At 36.2% G+C, this 16,326-nt stretch overlaps 1 protein-coding gene across 1 annotated transcript in view; it reads right to left on the reverse strand.

Moving 5' to 3' along the window:
• The window catches only part of LOC145660800 (uncharacterized), a 121,984-nt gene that overhangs the window by 75,765 nt on the left and 29,893 nt on the right, over positions 1–16,326 (reverse strand). The window contains exons 5-7 of the mRNA XM_081726212.1: positions 13,825–13,993; positions 9,840–10,589; positions 8,040–8,322 (exon numbers count right to left, since the gene is read on the reverse strand). Of these exons, the coding sequence (XP_081582338.1) occupies positions 8,040–8,322; positions 9,840–10,589; positions 13,825–13,993 (1,202 nt within the window). The remainder of the gene's footprint in view (positions 1–8,039; positions 8,323–9,839; positions 10,590–13,824; positions 13,994–16,326) is intronic.

The following is a 16,326-nucleotide window of genomic DNA, read 5'->3' on the forward strand; positions in this document are numbered from 1 at the left end:
TTTTTTCGAAATCCGGAGTCTTTCTCAATTCCGGAATTTTCTAAATTCCGGATTGTTTCCGAGTTCCGAAATTATTCTGAATTCCGACGTTTAACTGAATTTCATAATTTTCCGAAATCCGGAAAGTGAAAGTTCCGCTTCCGAAAAATGAAATTATTTTGGTTAATATGAATCGTGGCGGAAATAAGTCTTTGACCAGGTAATGGCGACTTCTTTGAAAGAAATGGGGTGTATGAGAATTCAATCTGTTATATTTATAGTTTCGTGTAGAGAAAAAACAAACTTGTGAACCAGCTGTTTAAGAAGAACTCAAGTTATTAATGTAAACTTTTCCGACTTCATAAAAGAAATACGAAAGAAATTTTGAACCGAAGGAATATAACATACAAGTTTGCAAGCGGAGACAAAGAAACCTTACGTAATCAAACTAAAAACGAATCTTTTACCGCATAGCGATCGCGGTTGAGTGGTCAAGGTGCTTGTGCGAATGCACATTGTAATGTTTTTTTTTTTTACTTTAGGATTTTGATGGCGATTGATCAGCGATAACATATGTTTTATTATATTCAGATATTTGAATACTCGGATGCAATATTTGAACTATCAAATCTTCAGGAATAATAATAATAATAATAATAATAATAATAATAATAATAATAATAATTATTATTATTATTATTATTATTATTATTATTATTATTATTATTATTATTATTATTATTATTATTATTATTATTATTATTATTATTATTATTATTATTATCTCGTAGAAGATTAAAAGCTAGGAGCTAATTATCGCTCAGGTCATACCATTACAAGCAGAAGCGTGACATTTGGAAAGAATATTTCGGTTTGGTTTAATGTTGCTCACGAGAAGAGGACTTTCTCATCTCGTTTCTAAAACAAATAAAATAACATGAGAATTAACATTTTACATTCGAGACGGGTCAAGACCAACTCAAAATTTTCGTCTCTCTTTGGAGATCAGAATCGAGACGAGACGAAAAGTATCGTAAACATTTCCCTTCTTGTCTCGATTATCGAAATAGTGTATGTCCATTCTTTAAGTAACAATTGCTCTGTAGACTGAATCTCATAGGCTATTTCGTTACATTATATTTCAGAGCTCATTGAATTATGCTATGTGTAGGTATTTTGTAGCAAAGCTTTTGTATTTACCTCTGCATATCCTAAAAATTAGTTTACTATATGCCTTAGTGTTGCGTGATATTCAGTTATATTTATTACAGTTATTTTCCTTAAAACATACAGTAGAATACTTTCTACATGAAACTTCAATGGAACGTTGTAGTTTAAAATGTTGGTAGTTGCAGAGGTGTCTTGAAGCAGTAGCGTAGCCAGGATGTGTGTTTGGGGGGGGCAAGTGCTGTTACAGGCACATATAGAAAAATTACAAACAAAAAATATATAAACATAAAAATATATAAAAAAATTACAATCATCAAAGTACCAAAGTACATTATCGGACCTCTTTGGGGGGGCGGCCCCTCCGGGCCCCCTTCCCTACGCCACTGTCTTGAAGGTACTGAACCCTTTCCCCGAAATCTCTACTTTTAAGTAAGTTTTGCCAAATTTCAACGGCAAGTTTAAAGCTTTTATTATTATTATTATTATTATTATTATTATTATTATTATTATTATTATTATTATATCAACACCGTGTATAATCTTTAAAAGATATACGGTTTGTATCTGAATAGTAAAAGCTAATTGACTGTCGATCTCGGTCGTCGAGAAATCTTCAGGAGGGAAGGACATCGGTCACGTTCTGGGTTTGAGTTCCGAAGGGGCAAGTTTTCGGGCTCGAGCCAAAAATTGTTAAGAGTTATAGGCTTCACCCAAACATGTTCAAAACAGCTGGGACCGGGTTTAGGCTTCTCAACGGGTCGAGCGGCTCGGCTTACAGCTCATTCACTATCGAACCGAACCAAGAAGTGAGCCGAGCCAACAGCTCACCCAACCGAGCCGATTTGAGCCATCGGCTTAGTTGAGCTGAATCGAAACGTGCCGATGGACTAATTTCAACTTAGCTGGCTTGAACCGGTTTACATGAGCCGAGTAGGGTACCCATCCCAACCGAGAAAGCTCGAGCCATCGGCTCAATTGAGCTGAGTCGATGGCTCGTTCCAACTAAGCCGGATCGGGTCATCGGCTCATCCCAACCGAGCCGACTCGAGATGTTCGCTCAGTTGATACGAGCAGAGCCGGTTGATATCGCTACGCGAGTTGGTCTTCTGCTTGGGCTCAAAAATTCGACAGTGCAGGTCTCAGCCTTGATTTTAAGAACAACAGTATATACTTATATTGGTGATTACGACACTTGAGGCTGTCTCGTAATAATAAAAAAACCCTTGTCTTCTCGTTATCTAGACGAGACGAGAGACACAAAAATTGCCCCACGAGATGCACTAAAATTACGAGACTAGACGCACCCCTGTCGTGAGCAGCACTAAAAAGTAATCCATATTAGTGCTTACATTTCTCATGGCTTTCGCTTTCCAGTCTAACCAGGCCATTATTTAAAAAAGTTAAAACGAGCTGAACGAGCGAGCGAGCCATTATCAAACTCGACTCAACTCGAAACTCGCCCTGGAAAACAGCTCGACCTTGATCGCTACGCGGTAAACGATTCGTCTTTAGTCTGGTTACGTTAGGTTTCTTTGTCTCCGCTTGCAAACTTGTATGTTATATTTCTTCGATTCAAAATGTCTTTCGTATTTCTTTTATGATGTCCGAAAAGTTTACATTAATAACTGAGTTTTCCTTAAACCGTTGGTTCACAAGTTTGTATTTTCTCCACACGAAACTACAAATATGACAGATTGAATTCTCATACTCTCTATTTCTTTCAAAGCAGTCGCCATTACCTGGTCAAAGACTTATTTCCACCATGATTCATATTAACCAAAATAAATTCATTTTTTGGAAGCGGAACTTTCACTTTCCGGATTTCGGAAAATTATGGAATTCAGTTAAACTCCATAATTCAGAAGCATTCCGGAACTTGGGAAGAATCCGGAATTTAAATAATTCCGGAATTGAGAAAAATTCCGGATTTCGAAAAAAATCCGGATTGTTCCGAATTCCGGAATGTAAACGAAATCAGAAATTTCTAAATTCCGGATTTTTCCGAATTCCGGAATTATTCCAAAATCGGAATTTTCCGAATTCCGGAATTATTCCAAAATCGGAATTTTCCGAATTCCGGAATTTGTCCGGTTTTACTTTCGGGAGTCCGGAAAGTAATAATTCCGGAATTGTCTATCCCTAGTTTATACCCAACCTTTCGGAACACTAAGCTAGTAGCTGTCTACAAACAAACAAGTAATGCAAAGCATTTTGTATCCTGCAATACGTCATGTATTAAAATCCGACAGCAGTTTCAGTATCTATCCTGAAATTGCATGTATCTAGTTACTGGAAGCTGAGGTATGAAGAATTGTATTGTGTCTTAACTTTTTGTGTCTTATACAACCCTGCAAACCACTGAATATCTAAACGGCTTTCGTTAAATCCAAGTTGTAGTACTCACAGTTACATCCATTTGTGTCTGTATGATCGTGTTATTAATGCATACTATAGGACAGCGTTAGTAAGTCTTTCTCTGCTCTCCCGTAAAGTTGTGATACGATCTACTACAGAATAAAGAACCAATTATCAATTTAACGAAGTTGTTGTATTACTACTTCGCCTCTGTCAACTCTGGTCGATCTCGTTGACTCGACATATTTCCTTTTTTATACCCCTTTCTTCGTTTACTGAACTAAACAGTAACTAATCTGAAATATACTACTGCGCATGCCTCGTAGATAAATATTTCTGATGCCAATAGTTTCCGTTTTGTCCAAGGAATGTTCTTTTTCTTATTCCCAGCATGACACTTTTATTACATTATATGAAGAGCATGTAGGTCTAAATACCTCATGTATTACATAGAATGTAGGTTTAACTCTTCCAGCAAAGAAGAAACATGTGATCATAGTATACAACCCACAGAAGTGATAGCTGGCAATACAGTGGTCGTAATCCCTAACGACACAGAGAGTGAGCATTGCCCTGCCCGCTGGTCTAGTGGCTAGCACGTGCGCCTTTGGTGCATGGTGTCCCGGGTTCGATTCCCGGCGGGAGAGCATTTATGATTTTTAACTGTCCTCGATGTTTCTGTGTTCGTGTCCCTGTCGTTATAAGTTCTTAGAAAAAGCAAGTTAAACGAGTGAAGCAAGTAAAATTAGCAATAAGTAAGTTACTAAAACACATTCGGTGAATCAGTTAAAAAAAAAAAAGTGGACAATGAACTGGCTGTTCGCGCCGTCCATGCAAGTTCGAATCTATCTCGGCTTGATTTGTTTATCCATTTAAGAGAAAGTATTGTTTCTTTTCGCTAAGGTTGTCTCTTTTCGTATTTTTCGCCGTCGTTCACAATTAAAGTAACTGGCTATTCTTATTCTTTTTACGAATGATGGATCTTCTCTTTGGCTTCATGTCAAACATGCACACGTAATGAAAAGACGCTGTCGATAATAATAATAATAATAATAATAATAATAATAATAATATGAAATATTACTAGCTAACTCGTGTGTGTATTTCGACAATATAATTTTATTTTATTATGTAGAAATAAGTAAGGATGGCTGGCGCCAGCCCCCCTAATTTTTTCGATGCGCCTTATGGGTCCACGGTGTCCAACGTTGGTCCCATCTCACTATCACCTCCTGTTCTCTCGATATAAGTTATCGACATTTTGCCTAAAGAGGGATCTGCTTGGCTCCATGACTACCCACGGAATGACTCTTCGTTCATTTTTCATTGAAATCGCTTATTTTTCTGAGTACTATGAGTGCATACTGTCCAACGTTGCTCCCATCACTCAACAGTTTCCCGTTCTCTCGATATAAATTGCTAATATTTTGTTTGTAAGGGAGATATGGCGTTACAATCATTACGTTTGAAGAAGAATTGAGGAAGATATTGCCTTGCCACAAACAACACCTATTATTATTATTATTATTATTATTATTATTATTATTATTATTATTATTATTATTATTATTATTATTATTATTATTATTATTATTGTTTTACTTACCACTAATGTTGCCTACCTTTATTTGCAATGCAATGTGTTACTAAAAAGCAAACCAAATAACACTCCTCGCCATTCACGCTCTCTCTGTGTTAGAGGAAAGCACATTTATTATATAATATTATTCTTTAAAATAACACGTTTCACAAGTTACTTCACTTTCAATGTGTAATTTCACATCATCACTAGCAATCATCTTGTTCCGATACGAAAATAACCCCCTCCTGCAAAAAAAAAAAAAAAAAAAAAAGCCTGACCGTAGCGAAAGGGCGTGAACATTCTTTATGCGATTAATCGGGTCCAATATTTCAATAAATCTCTGCACACAAATATTTCAGTAAAAGAGGAAAAGTTATTCAAACTTTCTGAATACCCATTTATGGGGGAAATTTGGTTCCCTTCGAAGTTTTTAAGAGTTTAAAGGGCCGCCATTTTGAACATTTTCGTCTGATTATTCTGGTTAACGAACTGAAGATATTTCTACAATTAATGTTTGTGCCAAGTTTCATCTCAATCCGCTGAAAATTAGGGTGGTTACGGCATTCACAAATAGCGTTTTATATATATATATATATATATATATATATATATATATATATACAGATAGATAGATAAACAGACACACAGAGGGAGAGAGAAAAAGTGTTTTGCTCCCTTCTCGCACCTGTGGTGCGTCAGAGCTAAACGGGGCCCCTTTGTAAAACGTATTGACCAGCCTGACCTAAACACAAACCTCTTACTTGCTAACGTAGAAACGTGGTCGGGAGGTGTAAGGCATGTAGAAATTGTATTTTTAATAACCATGAGTATGGTTTACTTCCATGTTTTTCTTTTTACTTTTTGCAGCTACATCGGAACGTTCAATTTTTATTCTTTACTAATTGCAAATGGCGTTTACATTCAAAGTATGAAGAATTTTGGTGGCATTTGTTCGGATATTTTTCTCTTTTGAAATGAAGAAAAGAATAAAAGCAATACGCAAAGACAAAAAGTATTATCAGTACTAAACCTTACCAATAATAATTGCTACGAAAGACTAAATACGATCTCTTTTACCATCTCTCATGAGCTGCATGTATTATAAACAAAATTTTTTTAAAATGTCCTCACCGAAGATTCGAACTGGCGACCTTTGCATTTGTTAGCCAGCACCTTAGCTACTACACCAACATCATAGCATGGTGAACGTTTAGTTTTCGGCGTATTTGTTGTATTTGTGTTTTATGTTCCCACTTCAACAATTTTTACTCTTTTTTCTAAGTTTAACAGCTGTTTCTGGCTTTCTCTTTCGGTGTCGTCCTTTATTTACATTATGCACTATTCGTATTCACAGCTTGTGTCCCTCTGCAATGTCTTATTCAGATTAAACTTTTCTTTTTGACCCTCAGTAAATATTTGATTGATTTAATTCTCATACTCTCCACGGATGGAGCGCAGGAATGCCAGACTCGAAAAATAGGTGTACATTTACTTTCCTGACAGATCATACAAGGTGATGGAAATAGAACGAGGAAGAGTTTCCAAAGTATATAGCAGAAGCATGGTGGGTAAATAGAGAAGAAAAACATGAAAAATTAATGGTGGGAAAAAACGAAAAGAAAAATATCTAAGATGGCGGCAGAGCGTTGATGCCTGTAAAGGCAAGGTATTATGGGCTTAAAGATGGCGGCGACCATGAAAGTGCAAGGGTAAATACAAGAACCGGTAAACTAATGTAGGTAGGATTTAGGAAGGGGAAGGGAGTAGAAAGAGAAGAGAAAAAGTCAAGCAGATATCAATACACATAAGTAAATCGATAAACTTAGTGCCCAAACTCTTGAATCAAGCAATTATTTATAATAGAATGACAAAACTCTAATTTAGAGGGGGACAAAAGGAATTTATCTCGACCATAACCCCAAGGCATTTCCTCCAAGGGGGGTGAAAAGTGGGCTGTGTTAGTTAAGGTCGCACAGCACTCGACCTGGTACTTATTATGGTCAAAATAAATAATAGGAAGGAGAAGGGGGTTGCTCGGAGAAAAAAAATCAACAAAAAAGAATAGAGATAGTGGGTTGCAACGACACGTTATCATAACATTTTTGCCTTCAGTGCCAAAAAATTCGACAATAATCTGGTAGTCAGTGAAAGACAATGACTCGACAACTAACTTTCAACAATAAACGATGTAGTTATTCACATACGAATCCTGTATGTTAGCGTTGGAAACTTCAATTGGTGGCACGATGGGCGGAAAAACTTCTGTTCTGTGTATAATATCGTGTATTCTAATTTCTTCGGGAGATGGAGGAAGTAATAGATCAGATAGTGATGATGAAGTTTCACTCTTCTTGTCCAAAGGGGCGGACCTTTCTGTGACCAAAACATCTTCTAATTTCAAATTTTCACTGTCTCGAGCGTTGACAGATTTCCATGCCACTTCCTTCAACAATTTTATCATTTTGCACAGTAGAAAAAAGCCCACAATCGTACAAAGCAATTGAAAAATGTCAACAACGTGACCAATCTCTGTCATCGAAATCTCGGGCTGTGCATTACACTTCTTGCAAAACAATAGACAACTCAAAATTTCTTGTTCTCGCAACAAATATACCACCAAAAGAGTAAGAACAATGTTCCAACATAACATAACTCCTGGAATGAAATATTCGTGTTTATACATGGGCACTACCGTAGGCGTTTGATCGATAATAGTGAAGGCAGATATATTTACGTGTCTAACACTCGATGTCCATACTTTGTTAAGAAGAGAAGATGTGTTAAAGAATAAATTTGGTTGAAATTTTTGATTTAGTTGTAATAGATCGTTTGAGGCGAGTTAGACGGGAAAAAGATGAAGAAATGCAGGCTCTATCAGTTCATTGTCAAAACATGGAAATTCTGATCTTACAAACAAATTTCCATTTACGGTCAGTTTCGTATTGCATGGTACCTTAACCTTGATAGCACCGTATAGCATTGACGATTCAGGAACGCTAATCGAAGACGTATTGTCTTTTGACTGGACTGTTAACGTCGGTGGCGGATGCGTGATAACAAATTCATCGGAACCAATGTCCATTATATGCGTTAATTTTGACTGAACGCAAGTATGATCACAGCTCGTGATAACTTCTCGAACTGTTTGTCCCATCCAAGCAGAATGCAAACAATTGGCTAACCTTGAATTCGAAATAACGTGAGACGGGATCTTACACAATTTAACCGAAGAATATCTGCAGAACAAAAGATCAGATCCAGCCACTGGTATCAGGTGTTTTCCATTCTCCACTACGGAAACCAAAGGTTGTACGTCAATACTACAGGTCTGGTTGAAGACTGCAAAAGGTATCGGTTTAACTTCATACAGTTCAAAAGAAGATTGATGTTCTACAATGGGTATCTTTAGTTGCAAATAAATGTATGACTCAGTTATTGAGCAGGATAACACATTAATCGAATAATACAGTTCCAAAAATTTCTTGTCTATAGCCAATCGGTATCCATTTCTTAAAACTATGTTTTCAAATTCTGACAAATGCGCGTACAAAACTTTATAGGGAATTATGTTATGGTTACGCTTTCAAATTCGACACATCTCTAAGGTCAAGTCATATCTGAAGATCTGTACAAACTGAGTAAACTGTAACAAAGTCTGAAAAAATTCTGAAATAAAAGCTGTTGCTTCTTCTTGATTCTTGTCCGCTAATTGGTTCAGATGGTCGGCGATATCCTTTTCTTGGACCAAAATTCGTGCAGAAAAATTCCGGATCTTTTCAAAATTCTCTTTAACTTGTGTCTCAAAAGTCGAAAACTCAGACGTTGAATTTTGGATGAAAAGATTGTTCTTTAAAAGTTGCTTTTCCAAACCAAGGACGGTCTGTTCCAAATGCATTTCTCTTTTATTCATATCCTCAACGGATGAGCTGTCTGCAACACCGCAACAATAAGAAAGGAAATCACCAACAAAAGACAAGAGGGCTCTCGGTGACCTGCTCGACATCTTATGAAATTTGGGGTTTGGAGGTTTCAGATAGAAATCGTTGATATGTGTGTGAAGATCCTGTAATTTTACTGCTGACTGACAAATTGATGTTATTAGTGAGTCGTCGTTTTTATCACAATAGAGGTTTTGAAATAGAGAAGAAGTTGGTAAGTCGTGGGGAAAAGAAAAAGTTAGATTGAAAGATATTGGTAAAGAATCACATTAGGTAGTTTCTTAAAATGCAAACCAGAACTGATGGTAAAGTCAATGTCATTTGTTTCAGCGGAAGGCAGCATGGTAAAAAGGAATATGCAGCTTAAAAGTTTATTGACTATCTGTAATGTAAACAAAGAACTCAGTCAGAATATTACTTTTATAACCTTTTCTTACTTCCAGATAATGCATAAAATAAAATATTTATGATTTTTTTATTTTTACTGAATATTATGTACCGGTACTAATTACATTTTTCTCTTTTCTTTTCAGGTAAGTGGAGAATCTGAAAATTTCCAAAATAAAGTTGTCCCAAAAAAATTGATAATAGGAGAGGGATATGGTGACGAGAGGAAAAGAAAACTGCATAGCACTGATGATGAATAACTATATCCTTTCTCTTATTCTATATATATTGCGAGCGTTAAGATAGCTTTAAGTCAATTAACCTAGATTAGCCAGTAACATACTAATATTTTTTTCTTTCAGCTATATTATTTAGGAAAATAGAGGTGCATGAGTTGTTCATAGATTTTCTGATTCTCTTTGTCATACTGCACGAACACTATTCTTTCGATTGAATCAAGATGTTCTTCCAGGAAAAGACCTACTGTCTGTAAAGCAACGCGACAAGCATCTTCTTTAGGAAAAGAAGAAACTCCTGTAGAGATGTTGGTGAAAGCAATAGATGTTATATCGTTGTCTACGGCTAATTGCAACGTTTTATCGTAACACATTTTTAACTTCTTGGGATTTCGATCATCAGATGCGCTTACATGAATCACAAAATCCACGGGTAGATTGTAACCCTGTGTAATGCATACGTTACCCTGGAGAAGGTGGGATATTTTACGACACTCCTCTTGCATTTCTTCTCCTGCTAGACTTTGAATTGCTTTGTCCACGCCTCCTCGTGGGTCTAGAAGGGAATTGGACGAGTTCACTATACAATCACCAGCTAACGTCGTGATTGATCCGTAATAAAGCGCAACTTTCTTATTAATGTCGTGGTTGACGGCAAACTTCGGTCTTTCCAAACCTTCCACTGAACTTGTTTTCGGACCCACCTGATCCCAAGATGGTAAATCGGACATGAAGACAACTTTCCTTATAAACAACGATTCTAATTGCGTTTCGTTATCTGGATCTTGGAATTCCATCAAGAAGGAATTTACCTTATCCACTTCTTGGAGATTTTTATCCGGTAGGCCCTCTCCTACTACATCAATCTCAGATGTTTCTAATTTATGCAAATTTTTAGGCAGTCCTTCTGGAGTAGGATAATACTTTTTAACCTGTCGATGGCTATAGAATCAATCTTTATCTGACCTCGAGGAGTTCGGTATTTTACATAGTAACTATTGTCATGCTTACGGGAAACTATTTGTCCTGGTCCAAAATATTTTCCAGAGAACGCATTACAGTCATCTATCCGTTTTGTCGCATCGTAGATCCACACAAGTTGACCCTTGTTAAATGTATGCTGCTCCCTCTTCTTGTTGTGTGACTTTACAGAAGTCAGATGTCTATTGTACAAGTTTTCCTGGGCCTTGTCCCTTATGTACTGAAGTTGCCGAATTCTGTCTTGATTCTCAGAGAACTGACATTGCGTGGCTAACATAGAGTGTAATAGCCGTGGGGAATATCCATGAAGGCCTTCGAAAGGACTAAAACCCATACTCAGGTTACAAGTTACATTGTACGAAAACATAACCTGTGGAAGTAATTCTATCCAATTCGACTGATCATATTTGTCCAAAACTAACTTCAATTGCTGTACTATATGCCGGATTACGACTTCGACTGTTCCGATACTGTAATGCCCTTGTACACCTGCAAAGTGTATCTGTGTTCCTAGGATGTGACACAGCACTAGTGAAAGCTGCTCCGCGGTCACATGCGATCTGTGTCACTAATCCATATTTCAGAATAACGTTTTCGTATAGAAAAGAACTAACGGAAGCAGCAGAGGCATCTGGTAAAGATCCAGTGATACAGAATCATGATCCAGTGATCCTTCATCCACGACAACGATGAGAAACTTGTGCTCTCGGAGTGCCCATTGATCGCCGTGCACTCCCCGGACCGACTCCGTAGTCAGTCTTTCGACAACTTCGCGACTGAGTCCTAAGATGACTCCGAAGACCGACACTCGACAGGCTCTGGAGACTAACTTCGATAAGCGACTCCAAAGGCTCCGTGTGACACCAAAGGCTCCGTGTGACTCCCCGTTTCCGGGTTAGAGAAAGTATTTAAAGACAAAGATCTGCTGGTAATCCTGCTGACTCCAGGCACGTGTAGATGAGATGTTTTCGACTCAACAGGTACTCATGACGTCAGAGATGGGCAGATAGTTGGGAAAGGAGCTCTCTCAGCTCTATTACATAAAATGCACATTGACATATTACATTATATAACATAAACAAACACTTCCACGATTTAGCTACGAAAACACAAAATTACGGAAGAAAAACGTTGACTAAATTCTCAGACATAAATGAATTTCATTAACTAAGGATTCCGAATGACTAGCGTTCTTCGAACATAAGAAATAGTTTTATGTAATTAGGAAGAAAAAGGAATAGTCTCACAACACCGATGATAAGTCTTAAAGAATATCATATTTCTTATACAAACAATAAATGACTTTGTGGGAGATCAACGAAAGTCAATAAATAATGAATATTAGTCTCTTCACACTAGTAGATGGGGTCAATTTCTAAAAATATCTTAATTTTCCGTTTCGTATTTATAAAATGGTAAAGAAGAAGAAGAAGCGTTCCAACCAATCAAAATGAATTTGTTTGCTTAGCGCTTAGGTCGACGTAGGATTTTATGATCACACTTTGGTTGAAATGCGAATTGTAAGAGGGAAAAGGGGTTCAAATATGTCACAGAGAATAATTCCATAAAACTATTCTAGAACCTGCATTTCAGCTAGTTTATTAATAGTACTGTGTCCATTTTTCATTACTTCGACGTATCTCTTCCAATTTTCGTATATCATATTCTCTACAGACTTAAATGTAGACTGGTGTAGGAACACACTTGTCTGAATACAGCGAACTTCCAATTCCAATAAAACGAGTGCAGTTTGGATCCTGACATATTGCGAAGACAATAAGGATTGAAATAATAACCATAAAATCAGAAATAATAAAAATAAGTTACAAAAATAGTTGTATTTGATAAATTATCTACAGTTACAACATAGTAGGAGCTTAGGCCTAGGTTTTGTTACAAACATCTTGACTGATAATATGCAACCCTAATATGTTGACTCACGTTAACAACGTCTATCATATCTGTGAAATATTAAATTTTTTTATTGTATTATTCAAGTATCAAAAACCTTTGTATAAATATGTACAGGAACTCAAAGAACTATAAACATGGTTTATTGGTAAAATATAGGAACTTTCAAATGCATAAACAACTCCAAAATAGTCTAGTCTAGTGTTACGTTCCAGTTGTTTATGTATTATAAGCTAGAGAAAGTATTACTCAAATACATATTAATAAATACTTTCCAAAACTTCCAGTCAGAAGGAGAAAGAAGACGAGAAGGACTTCTGGCTTAAGTCATTATCAATGAGAAATGAGAGTTTGCTTAGTACGGAGACATGTATGTAAGTTTACCTTTTTTGTTGAGTTGAATTTGTCTTGTTGAGAATGTATTTACAAATATTCTCATGGAGGTCTCCTGATTGCCCTACCAAAGACCAAATCCTTCAGTTCTTGGTAATTTTATAAAGTTGCTTCTTTATTAATCTTTTGAGACAGCAGACATTCTTTTAGTGTACTAAATTACTAAATTACTTATTTACTTAATTACTTGCTTATCTACTTAATAAAGGTTTAGATTGAATATGTCTGCAACCAATGAAATGAATTGTTTTGTTAATCAGTAATTTATTATAAAATAAATATATGTCATTTTGAATTTCATTTATAGACATTTGAAACATCAATTAACATTCAATATGTAAATCATAACCACTATACTACCAAATCGCAATACTACCAAATTAGATTGAATTCTATTAATTAAATCTATAGACACCTTATTTAAACAATCGATACACTAATACTCAAAAGATAACATAAAATTATAAGGCTAGGGAAATATTAAGTAGGCAAATTTTACTATTCATGAATATTTCTTTGTATTTTATCTATGGTAGGGGCCGCGGTGGCTCAGTGGTAGAGCGTTCACCTTTTGTGCTTGGGGTCCTGGGTTCAAACCCTGCTCCCGCCAAGTGAATTGTGGTGAACAAACACCGTGTGCGTGGGTTTTGTCGGGGTTCTCCGGTTTCCTCCCACTTTCTTCATTCCACCATTTCATTCATCTCTCATTATCACCGTCTCCTTTAGCCTAACCGGCATAAGCGTGGGACGTAAAACTCAAAATTTCATTTCATTTCATTTATCTCTGGTAGATGTAATAAATCAAAATAGAAATTTCATTGGCTTGTATATTGGTCTTAGGTCCAAAGCAATGTATTATCATGTCAATCTCCAATGGTGATTACCACCCAATTATGTACTTCTCGGCACTACCTTCAACCATATGCCGTGTTTTGCTAGCAGGACGAATGACTGTGCCTCATATTCCATCGGAACAGATGTCTTCTCACAGGGATGAAACTCGTACTTCGATAACATGTAAACCAAACCAACCTTTGTCTGCATATTCCCGAATCGCATACCTGTAATAAATAGAATTAAGAGTAAACAATGTGGTATCAAACAGAAGTATTCAAAATGCATTACATTTGGCATTAGGTTCAGAAGGGATCATATTGATAATTATCAGTGTGTCCATCTACATAGTAGAATATGTCGGATGTTTTACATGTCCCATACTTTTCCCAGGACATTCAAATTCATAGTAGAAGATAATGGAAATATCCAACGGACATCCCTTGCATTTCAATGAGATATACCTGTCATACGACAGTAGTTGGATGTGCACAAGCCGTCCTGTGATTATGCCGCAAAGACCCGAAAAAGTTCCATAGAAACCTCGAAGGAAGCCTGTTTCTGTAACATAAGTTAACGTTTGAATTTCAGTAGGAGCCTTCGGAATGTTCAATGTTAAAAATGGAACGTCCCGTGAACTTCCAGGTTCTGACACAGATATTTTTTTAAAGTTATATGGGCAAGAAGAGTCGAGGGTTGTTTACCCATATATTTTTAAAATTACTACAGCTTTTGATAGTTTTGCATATTGCTGTATTATCTGAGGTGTTATTTCTTGACTGCTAAGGGCTAAGATTCATGGAAAATGTTTGAAACATACTCAATTATCTGATCTTTTGATTAAGACACGCTCTCAGCGATACTGAATTAATTGAAATTTCCGACCCTCCTTATTTCGAATTCCCCCCTAACTGGACTTTGGTTTCAAATCAGTTTATGTCTACTATTACAATCAACGTCTATTAATGGCTTATACGGAAAGCAATAGATGTTTAGTGGCAATTCCAGTATGATGATCAAGAAGACCAAATCAAAAGTGAGGAGATGTGCAAGAAAAATTATCAAAATAATCACCTCGTTTAAGAGGTGTGGAAATTGTTTCTAGGAAGCGGAATAACAAGAAACAAAAGATGCAAAATAAATATAAACTACAGAATGATTCGAACGAAGAATTCGAAGAAAAACAATGTATTCTAACTGGGAACAAAGAAAGGCTGATGGGAGCGTTATGTATGGAGTGTAGCGTTGTATGGATGTGAAGCATAGACTTCAGACGAAGAGGAGAAACAGAGAAATGAAACCTTAAAAGTTGTGGTTCTATAGAAGAACGTTGAAAAATTGAAAGGTAGTTAAGGTATCAAGTAAACGAGTGTTGGAAATAGTAGGAGAAAATAGAATATACTGAAGGATATTTCGAAAAGAAGAGATAGGATGAATTAACAGATTATGAGACATAAAAGGAAGAATCGTGTTATTAACTATGAAGGGAATGGCAGATGAAAAAGTATTTACAGGGATTCTCCAATTACAATATATGGGAAAAATAACACAAGATATAGGGAAGGAAAGCACATGGAAATTATACAAGATATAGAGTAGAAGAAAAATACATGAAATAATACACGTTATAGAGAAGAAAAAATACATGGAAATAATACAAGAGAGAAAAGGAAAAGTACATGGAAATAATACAAGATATAGGGAAAAAAAGTGCATGGAAATAATACAATTTATAGGGAAGAAAAAGTACATGGAAATAATACAAGATCGGGAAGAGAAAAGCACATGGAAATAATACAAGATATAGGGAAAACTACATGAAAATAACACAAGATATAAGGAAGAAAGAACATGGAAATAATGCAACATAGGGAAAAAGAAGTGCATGGAAATAATGCAAAATAGGGAAAAGAAGTGCATGGAAATAATACTAGGTATAGAGAACAAGAAGTAAATGAAAATAATACAGGTGTAGCGAACAAAACGTACATGGAAATAAAACGTTTGGTTCAGGATAAGGAAGATTAGAGAGCCACGTCAAACCAACCGAAAGATTATACAGACCCGAAAATGAGAATATTTGACTGCATGTTACTGTGTAATTTTTCGCTCTTCTACATCAAAAGACTATGAATTTATTCCCTGGGTACAGTTAACAGAAGAACAATAGACGCTGTAAGTGTATACAGCTTCGTGGTACGTATATCAATAAAGCAATGATGGCGGTAACACATTCCCAAGACGCACCAAGTCATGTTGTCATTGTCATCCTTTTATCTCGTTATGATTGCTGTGCTCGTATATGGAAAAAAGATAAAGAAGACAGGGTAAAAAGAAATTGATATGGGAATCAGTCGTTCTTACCTCTTCAGAAATGTAAAACGAAGCAAGACCGACCACCAGAATTCCGAATATCTTTTCAGCTTACTTCCACACTGTTCTATTTTGCCTCTCCAAGAAGTATTTACGTTTCAGTTTATTATTTACTTCCAGGCAATGGCATATAGGGGAAAGCGTTATATATAAAATTAGATGCATTCCAAGAGTACACACACACCAC

The sequence above is a fragment of the Thermobia domestica genome, chromosome 9 (assembly GCF_964235325.1).
Source record: "Thermobia domestica chromosome 9, izTheDome1.hap1.1, whole genome shotgun sequence".
Classification (NCBI taxonomy): Eukaryota; Metazoa; Arthropoda; class Insecta; order Zygentoma; family Lepismatidae; genus Thermobia; species Thermobia domestica.